The sequence below is a fragment of the Narcine bancroftii genome, chromosome 1, assembly GCF_036971445.1.
Source record: "Narcine bancroftii isolate sNarBan1 chromosome 1, sNarBan1.hap1, whole genome shotgun sequence".
Classification (NCBI taxonomy): Eukaryota; Metazoa; Chordata; class Chondrichthyes; order Torpediniformes; family Narcinidae; genus Narcine; species Narcine bancroftii.
The window spans coordinates 7,938,548-7,952,254 of record NC_091469.1 but is presented as its reverse complement, the minus strand read 5'-3'; the positions used below and the strand labels follow the sequence as shown (position 1 = coordinate 7,952,254).

The 13,707-nt window shown below is 43.3% G+C and overlaps 1 protein-coding gene across 13 annotated transcripts in view; it reads right to left on the bottom strand.

Moving 5' to 3' along the window:
- The window catches only part of LOC138755016 (adhesion G protein-coupled receptor L3-like), a 747,574-nt gene that overhangs the window by 122,885 nt on the left and 610,982 nt on the right, over positions 1-13,707 (bottom strand). For 11 of the 13 annotated variants that reach the window (XM_069920224.1, XM_069920232.1, XM_069920159.1 and 8 more), the window contains 2 exons: positions 8,529-8,714; positions 1,761-1,799 (listed from right to left, as the gene is read on the bottom strand). In XM_069920224.1, coding sequence (XP_069776325.1) covers positions 1,761-1,799; positions 8,529-8,714 — 225 coding nt within the window. The remainder of the gene's footprint in view (positions 1-1,760; positions 1,800-8,528; positions 8,715-13,707) is intronic. The other 2 variants (XM_069920177.1, XM_069920242.1) reach the window with 1 other exon arrangement.

Below are 13,707 nucleotides of genomic sequence, written 5' to 3'. Positions count from 1 at the left end.
ATAATCTGCCAACTTTTTAATCCTCCCTTTACCTGCATCGAGCATGGCCAATCCTTGTTATCCAGCCAACTACCCACGGTCACGTCCCAACAAGAGCTTGACCACTTCACACTCTCCCCAGCAATCTTTATCTACCTCAGAACTCCAGCTTGTGGACCAGTTTTTAGAAGCAGGATAAGTGCCTCACACACCTCTTCCCCCTGATAGGGGCTACTCTCCCCCCCCCACTTTAACTTCCATATCAAACTTTCTACAAATACTGAGCAAGCAGAATAGTGCATTCCTAACCTCCTGCCCACCACAAAGAAGAGGTGAATATTCCTAACCTCCTGGCCCACCGCAAAGGAGAGGGGAATATTCCTAACCTCCTGCCCACAGCAAAGAAGAGTTGAATATTGTACATAGTGTTGACAGACAAATCAGAAATATTTCAGAGACAGGTCTATGGTGAAGAATGTGAAGGAGGGGTGACACAGGTAGCACAGCAGTTAGTGCAATGCTATTACAGTGTCAGTGACCCAGGTTTGAATTCTCCGCTGCCTGGAAGTAGTTTGTTCTCCCTATGACCATCTTTTTGTTTTCTCTGGGTGCTCGGATTTCCTCCTACAGTCCAAAGATGTTCAGAGTTAGCAGGTTAATTGATCGCATGGGTGTATTGAGACAGCATAGGCTTGTGTGCCGGAAGGACCTGTTACTGTGCTGGATCTACAGATTAAAAGAGCTCTGGACCACAGCAGAGATCTCCCATCTTTCTTCCAATTTTCATTCCTACTATCAATACCATCAACTGAAATTCTCTGCAGCCCAGCTAATGTGGCCATGAATGGGAGCATCAAACACAAGGCCAACTTCTCCCCAGCATCACAGCATGTCATTTCAGCTGGAAGTGGTGAGCAGTGAGGAAAATTCATACTTTGATCTCTCCCCTTTACTCTCTCACTTTCTCTCCTTCTCTCCCCCTTTTTCTCTCTTTCTTTCTCCCTGTTTCATTCTCTTTCTTTCCCTTTCTCTCTATCCCTTTACTCTATCACCTCTTCCTCCCCTTCCTTTTTTGTTCTCTCTCTCCCCTTTCTTTCTCTCCCTAATTACAGAGGGCAACAGTTGACCCTAGTGAAATCTTCACAGAAAGAAGGCCACTCCCTCATGAAACCAATACCCGTATTCCACTGCAGCTACCTCTGTTTAAAAGGCTCACTAACCTTGGCTTAGCTTTGTGCAGTCAGCACAGGAGAAACCATGGAGACTGGCATTAGCGTGGTCCTCCGTGCCTCTCCAAAGAGACTCTGTGCAATTAACCTTCTAATATTAAAGCAATTACAACCAATTCATGTGCAAATAAAGAATGTAAGGTAATTTCCCCGCAGGTACTGCAAAGTAAAAAATTCATTTTCGCACCAATTTTCACATATTAAAAGAAGTTATGTTTTGCGACATAGTTCCTGGTAACAGTGGGAAGTGGCACAAAGAGTTGAGTAGCTGTGAATATGACATTTTTTTCTCTGCTGTAACAGCTGAGCTTTGGGACTGTAACCATTACCGGGGGCAATGACGAGCAGGGAGAGGAATGCTCAGAGGGAAAGAAAACAAACACCTTCTGTTTAATTCCATGAGCCAACTTTCAGAGCAATGAAATTGAGGCGGGTAATTTAAACAGACAAACAAGCCTCAGGGTTGCACAGAGCGCAGGAAAGATGCCAAGGGAAAAATGAGTACTTGAATGGTGAAAAGAGCAGGTGAAATAAAACCACAGCAAAATTTACCTGAACATAAGCCCTGCAAGATCGTTCTCGTTTCTGAAGCTGAATCCAGAGAGCCAGCATTAACAATGAAACACAGAATATTGGAAAGTTAATGGCATCAAATCATATGATAGAAATACAAAGACAACCACTTCACAACAGGAAATCAACAGAGAAACATAAAGATTTGATGTAAACCCAAATATATGCTCCCCACCCCCTCTTCTACCCCTTCCCATTTTGACATCTTGTGCGTGCTTGGGATCTTGCCCTTCACAGTTAATGACATATACAGTACATTTACATTGCTTTCACAGACCAACAATCATATGCCCCCAATTTGATCTCTGTGCTCAATCTCTTTCAACAATAATGTTTCTGAAAACGCTTATTGCAGGTTTCATGGCCCATTATAAGGAGATAATTCCAACAGACCTGGAAAGCTTCTCTGCACAGATGAATTATTTGAATTTGACTGACTGAACCTCTTAGTAAAAGAGAGACAAAGCGTCAGACAAAGACATTAACATATTTCTGAATAATTTGTGGATTCCTAAAATAGATAATTTGAAACAATGAATGATCACACCAACATTAGACTTTAAAAAATATTGTTCACTGTACAATGCCACAAAATTTTATTTTTAAAATCTGTACATTGCTATATTAGAAAGATCAAGAGGTGAATGCTTAAACCAAGGATGATCAGATCCTAATTAACATTTGCTTCCTAAATTTGAAGATTTAATTTATTCATAATAATCTATACTCTGTAATAATCAGCGAAGCTCAAGGTGGCAATGTTTAATCTGCAGAGCAAATATTTTACATATAAACCACCAGTATTTCTTTTTAAATTCTTTTGATGATATCCTATCATGTGGAGATAATCGACCATTTTTAGCAGCTTTGTTTAGCTCTTTTATGTTTAAGGAAATTAATGTTTCTTTTTCAGAGGGCCATGGAACCTTGCAACAAAAATGCCTACTAATTGCAGAAGGCAGTACAACGAATTCACATACCCCTCCCTATTCTTGCTCTGTGACCTGAACAAATGTCAGATTAACAAGATTTCAAAGACAACATTCGAAATTCACAGGCCTTTTTTTCTCGTAGATAATGGGATTCTTCCGTAAATGGATAATTTACAGGGCAGCAATGATTTAAAACAGGCCCAATGAGAAATGGACACATTATGCTGCAATAGTTCAAGAGAAAACAAAGAATTATGTCAGCTTTACAACCACTTCTCTGTTGCAGTTATCACTGCTGTTTCAGGTAGGATTTTGATCCAGCAACGAGGTTGCTCTTTGTTATGTTCTGCATGTTGTTGAGGTTTTAATTCCTGAATTAAACTGAAACATTTCTCAAGAATCAAACTTAAAGCATTGTAAGAATATTTCTGAGCTGCTCTTTAGCACAGTAATTCAGTTCTCTGTTTTACCAATAACTTTTCATCCACTACAAGCTAAATTATTTCATACTGCTTAGTTTCGACAGCATTCTTGAAGTAGAAATTTAGCAATGTTCTGCAGAGAAAGGTCAGATCAAATTATCCTCCTCCACTGGTACAGTTCTATTCATCTGTGGTTATAAGGTCAACAGCGAAAAGAGGCTGGAATACGTGTGTCATACAAAATTTGTGAAAGATCGAGGAGATGCCAAAAGGAAATGGGAATTTTTTTTGTAATCTCTTGTGCAGGTTCAAAATAACACGGTGAATTCTTACTACTTGCAACTCCTGTACAGTCCACCCCATCTTATTGTACATTTAAAGATCCAGTTAATCCTTTCCTCTCCTGAACCAACCAATTTATTTTTTGTAATAATCTAAAACAGATGCAGTAATTGCAATGACAGGAGAGTGAAGGCTGGTGTTATATATCACCAAATGCAAAGAGATTACGAAGACTCTCAAACAGCCAGACAGGATAAAAAAAAATCCAATTAATATATAGTACTAAGCAAGAGACATCATTCCTTTCCACTTCCAAAAGGTTTCTTACAACGAATAGTCAAAGGAAGTCATGATCCTTTGAAGTACTCCTGGCGATTTTAGCTGAAAAGATGTTGGTTTGGCAAAATTTCCACCATACCACAAACAAGATACCAAATACTTGCTCTTCACCAAAGTCAATAGCTTGGCATCATCTGATATTGAATGACTGCCTGATAGACTCTCTCACTTTGGCACATCTCCTGTCACATGCAAAGAAAACCAATGAATACCCCTCATCCAAGATTGCAGTAACTTGAGTGCTGGCAATTATGAGACAGGTCATATTTTTGTTGGTCACCAGTAAATTGTTCTCCTCATTGTTACGACAATACAGAACTTGCGCAGACAGCGCTGACACCAGCTGCCAATGGATAGCCCAGCAGGTTGTCAGAAGCAGTTCTTGTCAGTTAATAGACTGTCATGAAGGACGTAAACTTGCCTCCTTCTCTGATGTATGATGAGGCATTTGATCAATCTTGGACATTTTGACATTTATCTGGAGCTATGATCCAACAATGATTCCTCATCAAAAACTTTTTGTGCTTCATGATATTAAATAGCATGAAAATATTTAAGTCAACATCATTCAAGTGGACACTTTGATTTTAAGGTAATGGAGCTTGTTTAAAAAGCCACATAAGATTAATAATCTTATAAATGTAAAACTATTAATAATAAAAATATCAAATTAAGATCTTGTGAACGTAAATGGATTAAAAGAATTTGTGGTACTGAATTGGTTAAAAGCAACGTGTGTTTCAGATATACAGTACAATTCTGATTATCCAAAATGGTCGGGTCCAGACCTATTTCAGATGACTGAATTTTTTGGAGAACTGGTCATTTAAAAAAAGTAGCAACAGAAATTCACTTGTAACAATATTTCATTAACAACAAACAAAGGAATTCTTTTTAAGCATTAAAATAATGTTTAATTCTCACCAAAAAAAATGCTTGTTGCATCGATCCCCAACACCTCCCCAAACTGCCGCCAATCTCTGCAACCTCCCCACCACTGCCATCAGTCCCCAGGGAGGCTTCCAAGGCTGGTGGAGCACTCATTGGCACTCCTGTATCCCCATGGCCTCATTCCAGCGGGGCGGTTCTGGCTTCGCATCCTGGTTCTCGATGTTGGAGCCCAACACAGACCCAGTCTTTGTCTGTGCAAACTCCCCCTCCTAACTGCCACTGAAGTCACCGACACCTCCCCACTGAGGTCCCCACTCCTGCCCGGGAGCCTGACTGAGGTCCTGCTCCTGCCCATAAGGCTGCTCTCCTTGATGATGCTGGGACAAGGGATTCTTCCGACCACTTGCGGCTGGGAGACAGCGGCACACAGTTTGAGAGGGAGAGTTGGAGAAAAAAGTCAATAAGGGAAGGTAAAGAAGAAATGGAAAGAGAGAGGGAAGGGTGTTACCTGAAATGAGGACAATCGTTGTTCTAATTTCATGTCGGGTGAATTATTTTTCAAGCTGTGAGGTCAGTTCGGCTCCGAAAAAAATTTGGATTTCTGATTGATTTGGATATCCTCATTTATTTGAAAAAATTCAGAGACAAACAGACATCACTTCCAGGTCCAAAAAAATTTGGATAAATGAGGATTTTGGATAATCCGATTTTGGATAATTGAAGTTGTACTGTATTTATTCCCATTCTGTGATGGGTGGTACTTTAGAATAAATATCTGGAGCACTGTTTCAGTTACAATTTAGCCAGGTTATTCAAAAAACTAAAACATGTTTCTACCAATTAAATGCCAATCTTCTTCTGTCAATAGCATTGAAAATTGAATAAAAACATGAGAGATTAAACAAAATAACACTTAAATCCACACAATAGGGAAATTGTTGAATACCTTCCCTGTCAGCTTTGTTTCAAGAATCTTTGACATTTTGAGATAAATGTTTTTGCACCAGAAGGCAGTCTTCATGTTGCTTGACTTTGAGATGCAAGATATTTGGAAATGCATCTTTATTCCCCTGCTACCACAGCACAGAATAGTTTACTAACAATCCTATTATTAACGAGCAGTTCAGCATTTTGCAATCCCGGTTGGCTTTCTCTGTGCTGATTGACGCTGGGAGAATGGATTACTTCAAGCAGCAACTTCCAGGAATAGAAGTCTAGCACGTGGTTTTGCACTTTGATTAGTGATACGTATTTCTATATTACAGAGCTGATGCTTTACCCTCATGTCACAGAATAAACTCTGAGGCCTCCTGGAACAGGAGAAGGGGATGGTATAGAGGTGGTTCCATCTGTAAAGTTCATCAGCTCCCATGTTAATTAAACCTGGTCTCCTTTTCCAATGACACTCGATAACCTACAAAGAAAAAGCGCTTGTCTACCTGCCACAATGTGGCTTGTCCTTGTGGACCTAGGAAGAAAGCAAGCCAGTGTTGTTCTGTGAACTAGCCAAGTCTAACCATGAGGTAGCTACATTCTACACTGGTAAACTCACATGAAGGGACTGGTGGCATTTCATTGAGAAGTTAAAATTATTTCTATAAAAATACTGTAAATATGTCAACTAATTATTAAAAATAAAATAATTGAAAGAGAGTTGTTTTAATTTCATTTAGCACTTTGCACAAACTAATCAAGTTCTTTAAAATTATAGCTTTCCACAATTGTTAGTTCATTTAGGGAGACACAAATATGTTTTTTTTTAATGAATGGATTAAATATCAAATGTTGCCAGAAATTAAATGATAAATTGTTGTTCCCAATCAGTGATTAAAACTAAGCTTGATATAATAATTGTGGGAGAGAAGTCCTCTTTATGATCAACGCAATACAACTCCTGGTCAGATAGAACCGTCCTTCAAGCAAAACCTACTGAAGCTTGCTCCTTAGAAGCACTGTCAACAACACTTGTGACTGAGCAATGTAAGTAGATATTAGCAGTTGGGATGAGGGGAGCTTGTTCAAAAGGATGAGAATGAAGGGAACAAAGAGAGGCGAACTGTCGAGGTGGTTTAATGTGAGAATTCCATTGCTTATAATCTGATAGTTGGAAGCCTGACTGAAGTTGGCGGATGATGAAATGCGGGGATGATCAAGAAAGCAAGAACAATGAAATCTACAGGGAGATAGCAGACAAAGCCACAAAGGGATTTCAAAGGACTTTCAAACTATTGTTCAACATGGGGTCATACTGAAGGTTGCACACTGGGGATGATGGGTAAGTGGAACTTGTTCCAGTTGAGGACACAGCAAGAGACCTTCAGTTAACGGAAGGTTATGGAGTGTGTCATGAGAAAGGATTGGAAAGAACAGTGATGCCTTTGAGGAGAGTGGGATGGAACATTTCAGCAGAGATGATCTGGTCATTATTAGTGATGGTTCAAAGCTCTTTCCGATACTACATCATGTGATATTTAAATTTAGACATACAGCATGGTCCTTCTGGCCCATGAACCGATGCCCACCAAATACACTAATTAATAAATACAACCCCTGCACATTTTTGGAATGTGGGGGGAAACCCAAGCATCCAGAGAAAAATCGACGCGATATGGGGAAAATATATAAACTCCATTCAGCTAGTGCCAGATTTGAACCTGAATCACTAGTGGGTTTCATGAACCCACTGTGTTATTTGTGCTGTGTATCTGGAAATGGTCTTGCTAAACTTCAAATCTTTCTCAGTGAGGTGGGGTGGTCTGTGGTTCAGAGACAGGGCCTGCGATGAGAATTGATAACAGAGGCATTAATTTTTTCTTGGGAGGAAACGTCTGCTTATTGGACATGGGACAAGCAGCCTGACAATGCAGAGGCAGGGAAGACGGGGTGAGAGAGATGGTGATGAGGCGAAGGGTGATGTCTTCAGAGTCTGTGTTTTGACCTGGAGTCTGGCTTGGCCTTCAGCTGACTTTGCTGAGTAAGCTTGTAGAAGGGAGAGGGCCAAGGATAAATCCAGGAGCGATCCCAGATATTATGGTGGAAGATCAGAAGGAGAAACTATGTTCAGTGACCACCATAAAAATACATAATGCCTGACTTCATCATTAGAGAATCATGTTTTACTCAGTATCTCAAAAGCTGCAGCTGAGTCAGAGATGAGGTGGATAGATTTCTGTCAATTCATTCTTTTTGGGAGTCAGAACTAACTATAACACATGGAAAGTGAAATGGATGGGAGGGGGCAGGTAGGGAGGGTGGGATGGGAGGAGGGGGGGGAGAAAATGGCACTGTATATATTTGAAAAGGAAAAAGTATGTATCATGGTTAATGTGGTTTATGGTGTGAAAAATAAAAAAATAATTAAAAAAAAAGTGCTTTCAGGTGAAAAATAGCCCTCTGTAATGAGAAAAAAATTAAGGATAAAACTTTTTTAATGCAGCACAGTTAGTGCAGTGGGCTATCATAGCGTCAGCGACCGGGTTCGAATCTGGAGCTGACTTTAAGAACTTTGTACATTGGCCCTGTGTCTTCAGGGGTTTTCTCTAGGTGCACCAGTTTCCTCCAACTCTCCAAAAACATATGGAGGTTGTAGGTTAATTGGTGTAATTTGGTGGCATGGGCTTGTGAGCTGGAAAGCCCTGTTTCCATGCTGTACAGATAAATATAAATTGAAAATTTTAATGAGTGCAGTAGTCTCTGTCAGTCTGTAGGATTTGATCAAGCGCTTTTCGGAAAGACATCTTGACTGATAAAATGAAGCAATCAGACTTCTTCTTCCTTGCTTCATCTCCCCAATGTCCCCATGGTCTCATCCACCCTGTTGTGAACCGAAAGTAAGGGAGCTGAGAAGGGCTCTAAATACAACAATTAGACAGATCGCCTACCTTGTTGAGGCTGCGAGCAGCACTGTCTTTTCCCCCTGGTGTGAGGTTACGGAGTTGCCGGTTTAGCAAATCCACTAACTGATCCATGAGTTTAACCGAGAACAAGATATCCCCAGCATGAATCAAGCTTTTTGTCTGCTCTGCGAGTTCACGAGCAATGTTGGCAGCAGTTTCACCAGCTCGAACCTGAGATGGAAAATAAAAGCCATTTGTACTTATTTGTCTTTGATGAATTATGGCCTATTCCTTATTTTTCATGGGATAAATCATCACCTCATGTTGCTGTGAGGTGAGAATTATATTGCATGCTCCTTCAGTGTCAGAACTGGCATTTTAAACCAACCGAGGGGGGGGGGGTTTGCAACAAGGAGACCCACACATTTACCACACAGACAAACCATCACACACTCCACCAAAATGAGAACTACCCCAATTGCTGTTTAGCTGGCAAAATAGAACATAGAAGTCTATAATTAAAATTAAATCACAGAATATTTAAATCACTTTTGTTTTATCCATGAAGCTGCAACTACACATTTTAGCTCCGCAGCTTCTACCTCAGTAGCGTGAAGAAAAGCTCTCACAACTGGAGGGAGAATAAATGCTTTTATTAGCTTATAACTATGGGTAGGGTTTCACAGTAGTCTTTGGAAGGGTTCTGGGTTTAAACAGGAAACCAGGGTTATATGTGAGCAGATGGGGGCGGAGCCAGGAAGCGGGGCCAGCCATCAGCACCGCACCCTACCAGTGAATCCCAGTTCACTGCATTCACCCCTTCCTGTAGAATTTAGGGTCTGTGAATGAAGACAGAGAACATGGGTTCAGAAAAAAAGTTATTTACAAATTTACAGATTTAAGTGGTCTGGGGGGGTCTGTAGATCCAGGTGGAGCAGCTTTGCACAGGGGAGGCCTTGGACTCCTGGTCCCCTTGTGAGGGAGGAGAGGTAGGCTGGGTCTCCAGCTCAACGGTGGAGGGGGATGCACTTTCCTCCTGAACCGGATCCCCTGAGGCCCTGACTGGTGGTGGCGAGAATAAGCTCTATAGCTCGCAGGGCACCTGAGGCAACGGACCCTCTATTCCGGCAGGTGCCAGGACCCTCTTTTCCGGCAGGTGCCAGGTCCCTGATGGGAGATGGTGTCCTCCTTTCCATCCGGGTACTCCACATAGGCGTATGTGGGATTGGCGAGGAGCAGTTTCACCCTTTCCATCAGGGCATCAGTCTAGCTTCTCCTCATGTGCTTCCTGAAAAGGACTGGACCAGGAGTGGTGAGCCAGGTTGGGAGTGTAGTTCCCGAGGCCGACCTTCTTTCAAAATTGAATAGGAGCTCGTGAGGAGTAGCATTGGTCGTGGTATATTGTAGCAACTGGATGGAATGGAATGCCATAGGGAGACCTTCCTGCCAGCGTGAGTCTGGAAGGCCTTTTGACTTCAGGGCCAGTTTGACAATCTTCCAGATCGAGACATTCTCCTTTTCAACCTGCCTGTTCACCCAGGGTTATTGCTAGAAGTCCAGCTGGATGTGATGCCCTTTGCCAGCAGGTACTGACATAGCTCATCACTCGTAAAGGATGAGCCCGGTTGTTATGAATATAGCTGGGATACCCGAACAGGGCAAAAATGGAGTCTATGACTGAAGAAGTGGACGTGTCTGGACATGGAATGGCGAACAGGAAGCGGGAGTACTTATCAATGATAGAGAGGAAGAAACCGTTCCTGTTCATGGAGGGGAGAGGTCCCTTAAAATTAACACTGAGCCGCTCGAAGGGCCTGGATGACTTGATCAGGTGTGCCTTTATGGGGTGGTAGAAGTACGGCTTGCACTCTGCACAGACCTGGCAAGACCTGGTCATTTCCCTGACATCTTCCATGGAGTAGGGCAGGTTGCGTGCCTTGAGAAAATGAGCCATGCGGGTAACCCCAGGATGTCAGAACTCATTATGCAGAGACCGCAGTTGGCCGGTGTGTGCAGAGGCACAGCTTCCTCTGAATAAGGTATGTGGAGGGTCATTAAGGGCTCCTGGCCGATGGGCAATGTCATAATTGTAGATGGAGAGCTCGATCCTCCACCTAACAATTTTGTCATTTAAGATTTTGTCCCTCTTCACATTATTAAACATGAATGCGACCGAGCGCAGGTCAGTGAGGAGCGTAAATTTCCTATCAGCCAGGTAGTGCCTCCAGTGCCTCACGGCTTCTACAATGGCTTAAGCCTCCTTTTCCACAGAGGGATTCCGGAGCTTGTGGCCTTGCAATGTCCGGAAAAAAATGCAACCAGCCTGCCCAGCCAGGACTACGTCCGAAGCGTCGTTATCCACTTGGAAAGGTACATTCTTGTCCACAACGTGCATGGCGGCTTTCTCAATGTGGTTCCGGAGTTAGTTAAAAGCCGTTTGGGCTTCAGCCAAGAGGGGAAAATTAGTGGCTTTTAAGAGAGAATGAACTTTATCAGTGAATTGAGGGATGCACTGGGCGTAATATGAGAAAAAACCCAGGCATCTCCTCAATGCCTTTGAGGTCCTGGGGATGGGGACCTCTAACAGGGGGCACATCCTATTGGGATATGGGCCAATAATGCCATTCTCCACCATGTAGCAAAGGATAACTAGACGTTTAGCTCTGAACACACACTTGTCAGAGTTATAAGTGAGGTTCAGGGCTTTTGCTGTGTGGAGAAACCTCTGGAGGGTGGCATCATGGTCTTCCAAGGTGTGGCCACAGATGGTGACGTTATTGAGATAGAGGAAGGTAGCCTTCAACCTGTACTCATCCAACATTCTGTCCATCTGCCTCTGGAAGATAGAAACCCCATTAGTGATACCGAAAGGGACCCTCTGGAATTGATAGAGATGACTGATAGCCTCAAATGATGTATATGGATGATCATCAGAACAGATTGGCAGCTGGTGATGAGCAGCTTTCAGGTCGATTGTCGAATAGACCCGTTACTGCACAATATCATTCACCATGACCGAAATTCGAGGGAGGGGTATGTGTCCAGGAGTGTGCTCTGATTAATAGTTTGGCTATAGTCAATTACTAGGCTGGGCTTGTTTTCCCCTTTTACCACTACCACTTGCGCTCTCCACGGGCTGGTGCTAGGTTCAATTATACCTTTGTCGAGCAGACGTTGCATCTCAGACTTTATGAAATCTCAGTCTGCTGTGCTGTACCTCCTGCTCTTGGTAGGAATGGGTTTGCAGTCCGAGGACAGATTTGGAAAGAGAAGTGGGGGGGGAGGGGACCAGAATACTCCAAGGTCATGCTTTTAAGGTGATACATGAAGTCCAGACCCAGCAACACTGGAGCACATAATTCATCAAGTGCATACAAGCGAAATTTACAGAATTTCCCCCTTTCAAATGACAGATGTACAATACAAAGTTGTTGAACACACATAGAATGTAAATGGGACACAAGGAATTTGCGATAATTTGAAGGATACATCTTTAGGTTGTATTCTTGCAGTCCATGAGTCTATAAAGCTTTCAGTAGAGCCTGTGTCGATTAAACATTTAATGGAATGTCCATTTACCTTCAAAGTCACTATGGAGTTGTTGAGCTGGTGAAGTCTGTCCTGATCTAGGATCATTGAGGTTAGGACCCTGGAGACTCCATTCTCCTCACTTGATTGACCCCCATAGTCCTGAGATTCACTGAGTGGGTAAGATGGCATCAACCTCATGGCACGGCAAGATGCCACCCTCCTCCCTCCTGTGACGATAATGGCACCGAGTTTGAATTTGGGTCATGGCAAGATGGCTGCCGAGCCTTTTTGTGCCATTTCCTCACTGCCACCATTCGTCAACATATAGCACAGCAAGTGGGCTCAGGCAAATTCAGGGCAAATGGCTTGGAACTGGAGTGGTGCAGGCCGCAGACTTCCCCAGGCTTCCCCTCACATGGCAAATCCTCACCCAATGTCCTTTCTTGCCACAGCTGGAATACACTGAGTTTTAAGCCAGGCAACGAGATCGGGGATGCTGGCTCTTGCCATAGAAAAAGCGCTCCCTAGCATGGGAAGCAGCAGCCATTAGGGCAGGGGTAGTGGGAGTAGCCGGTCTTTGGAAGGGGTCACCTGGATGAGTGAGATCGGTGGCTTCGAGGTCATCATTCCTGAGCTTGGCCTGTTCCAATGATTTGGCCAGTTCGATGTGGTTAGCCAGGTCCTTCTTACCCGATTCGTGCAGTCGCTGCCTCATGCACGTCAAGCAGATCCCCGCGACTAGAGTGTTTCAGATCTGTTCTTCCTCACGAATGCAGCCCGTAGCTGCTTCGTACCTGCACTTCTTGGCAAGCATCCACAGATCCAGCAGGTGGTCTTTCCTGTGCATTGCTGATGTAGAGCAAGTCAGTGCCTCGCTAGGGCTTCGTTTTGTGACTTCAGGTACCAAGCCTTCAATGCCTCAATGGCAGAGTCATATGTAGAGCAGTACCTGATTACTGTATACCCTTTTGTTTCTTCCCTGGAAACAAGTACAGACCTCCTGAGCTCATCGGTGAGGAAGACGTCTCTGGTCGCGTTCAGGTAGGCCTGGAAGCAGTCTAGTCAATATGTGAACTCCTCATCCACATTGGGGGGCAGAGGGTCTATCGGCAGCATACCAGGCTTGAGTAGCGCTTCCATTGTTTAGAGAATAAGCTAATAAAATTGTAGCGTGAATAAAAGCTTTCAGGACTGGAGGGAAAACAAACGCTTTTATTAGCTTATAACTACGGGTAGGGTTTAAACCAGGGTCATGTGTGAGGAGATGGGGGCAGAGTAAGCCATTAGCACAACACACTACCAGTGAATCCCAGTTCACTGCAACTTGGCAGAGTCAAATTCTGCCTGGCTGCACAAGCTGGAAGCCAGGTTATGTTTGAAAATGGGTTAGTAAGTTCTTGATACCCGTGGTTTGTTATCGCCCCCCCCCCCCCCCCCCCACCACCCCCACCCCCCCACCCCGCCAGAGTACTCATTTTAGTTAAAGGACAAAAAGCCAGAAAGATTTTTGTCTAGCTTAACAAAACAGATAATCTGGCCATTGATTTACTCTTTTTTTCCCCCACATTCTTAATCATAGATCATAAGAAATAGGAACAGGTGGTGGGCCTGAGTCTCTCGCGCTCTATCTTCCAGTCAATACCAACACGATTGATCAACAGCAAGCCCTCTTTCCTGCAGCAATCCCCACAAA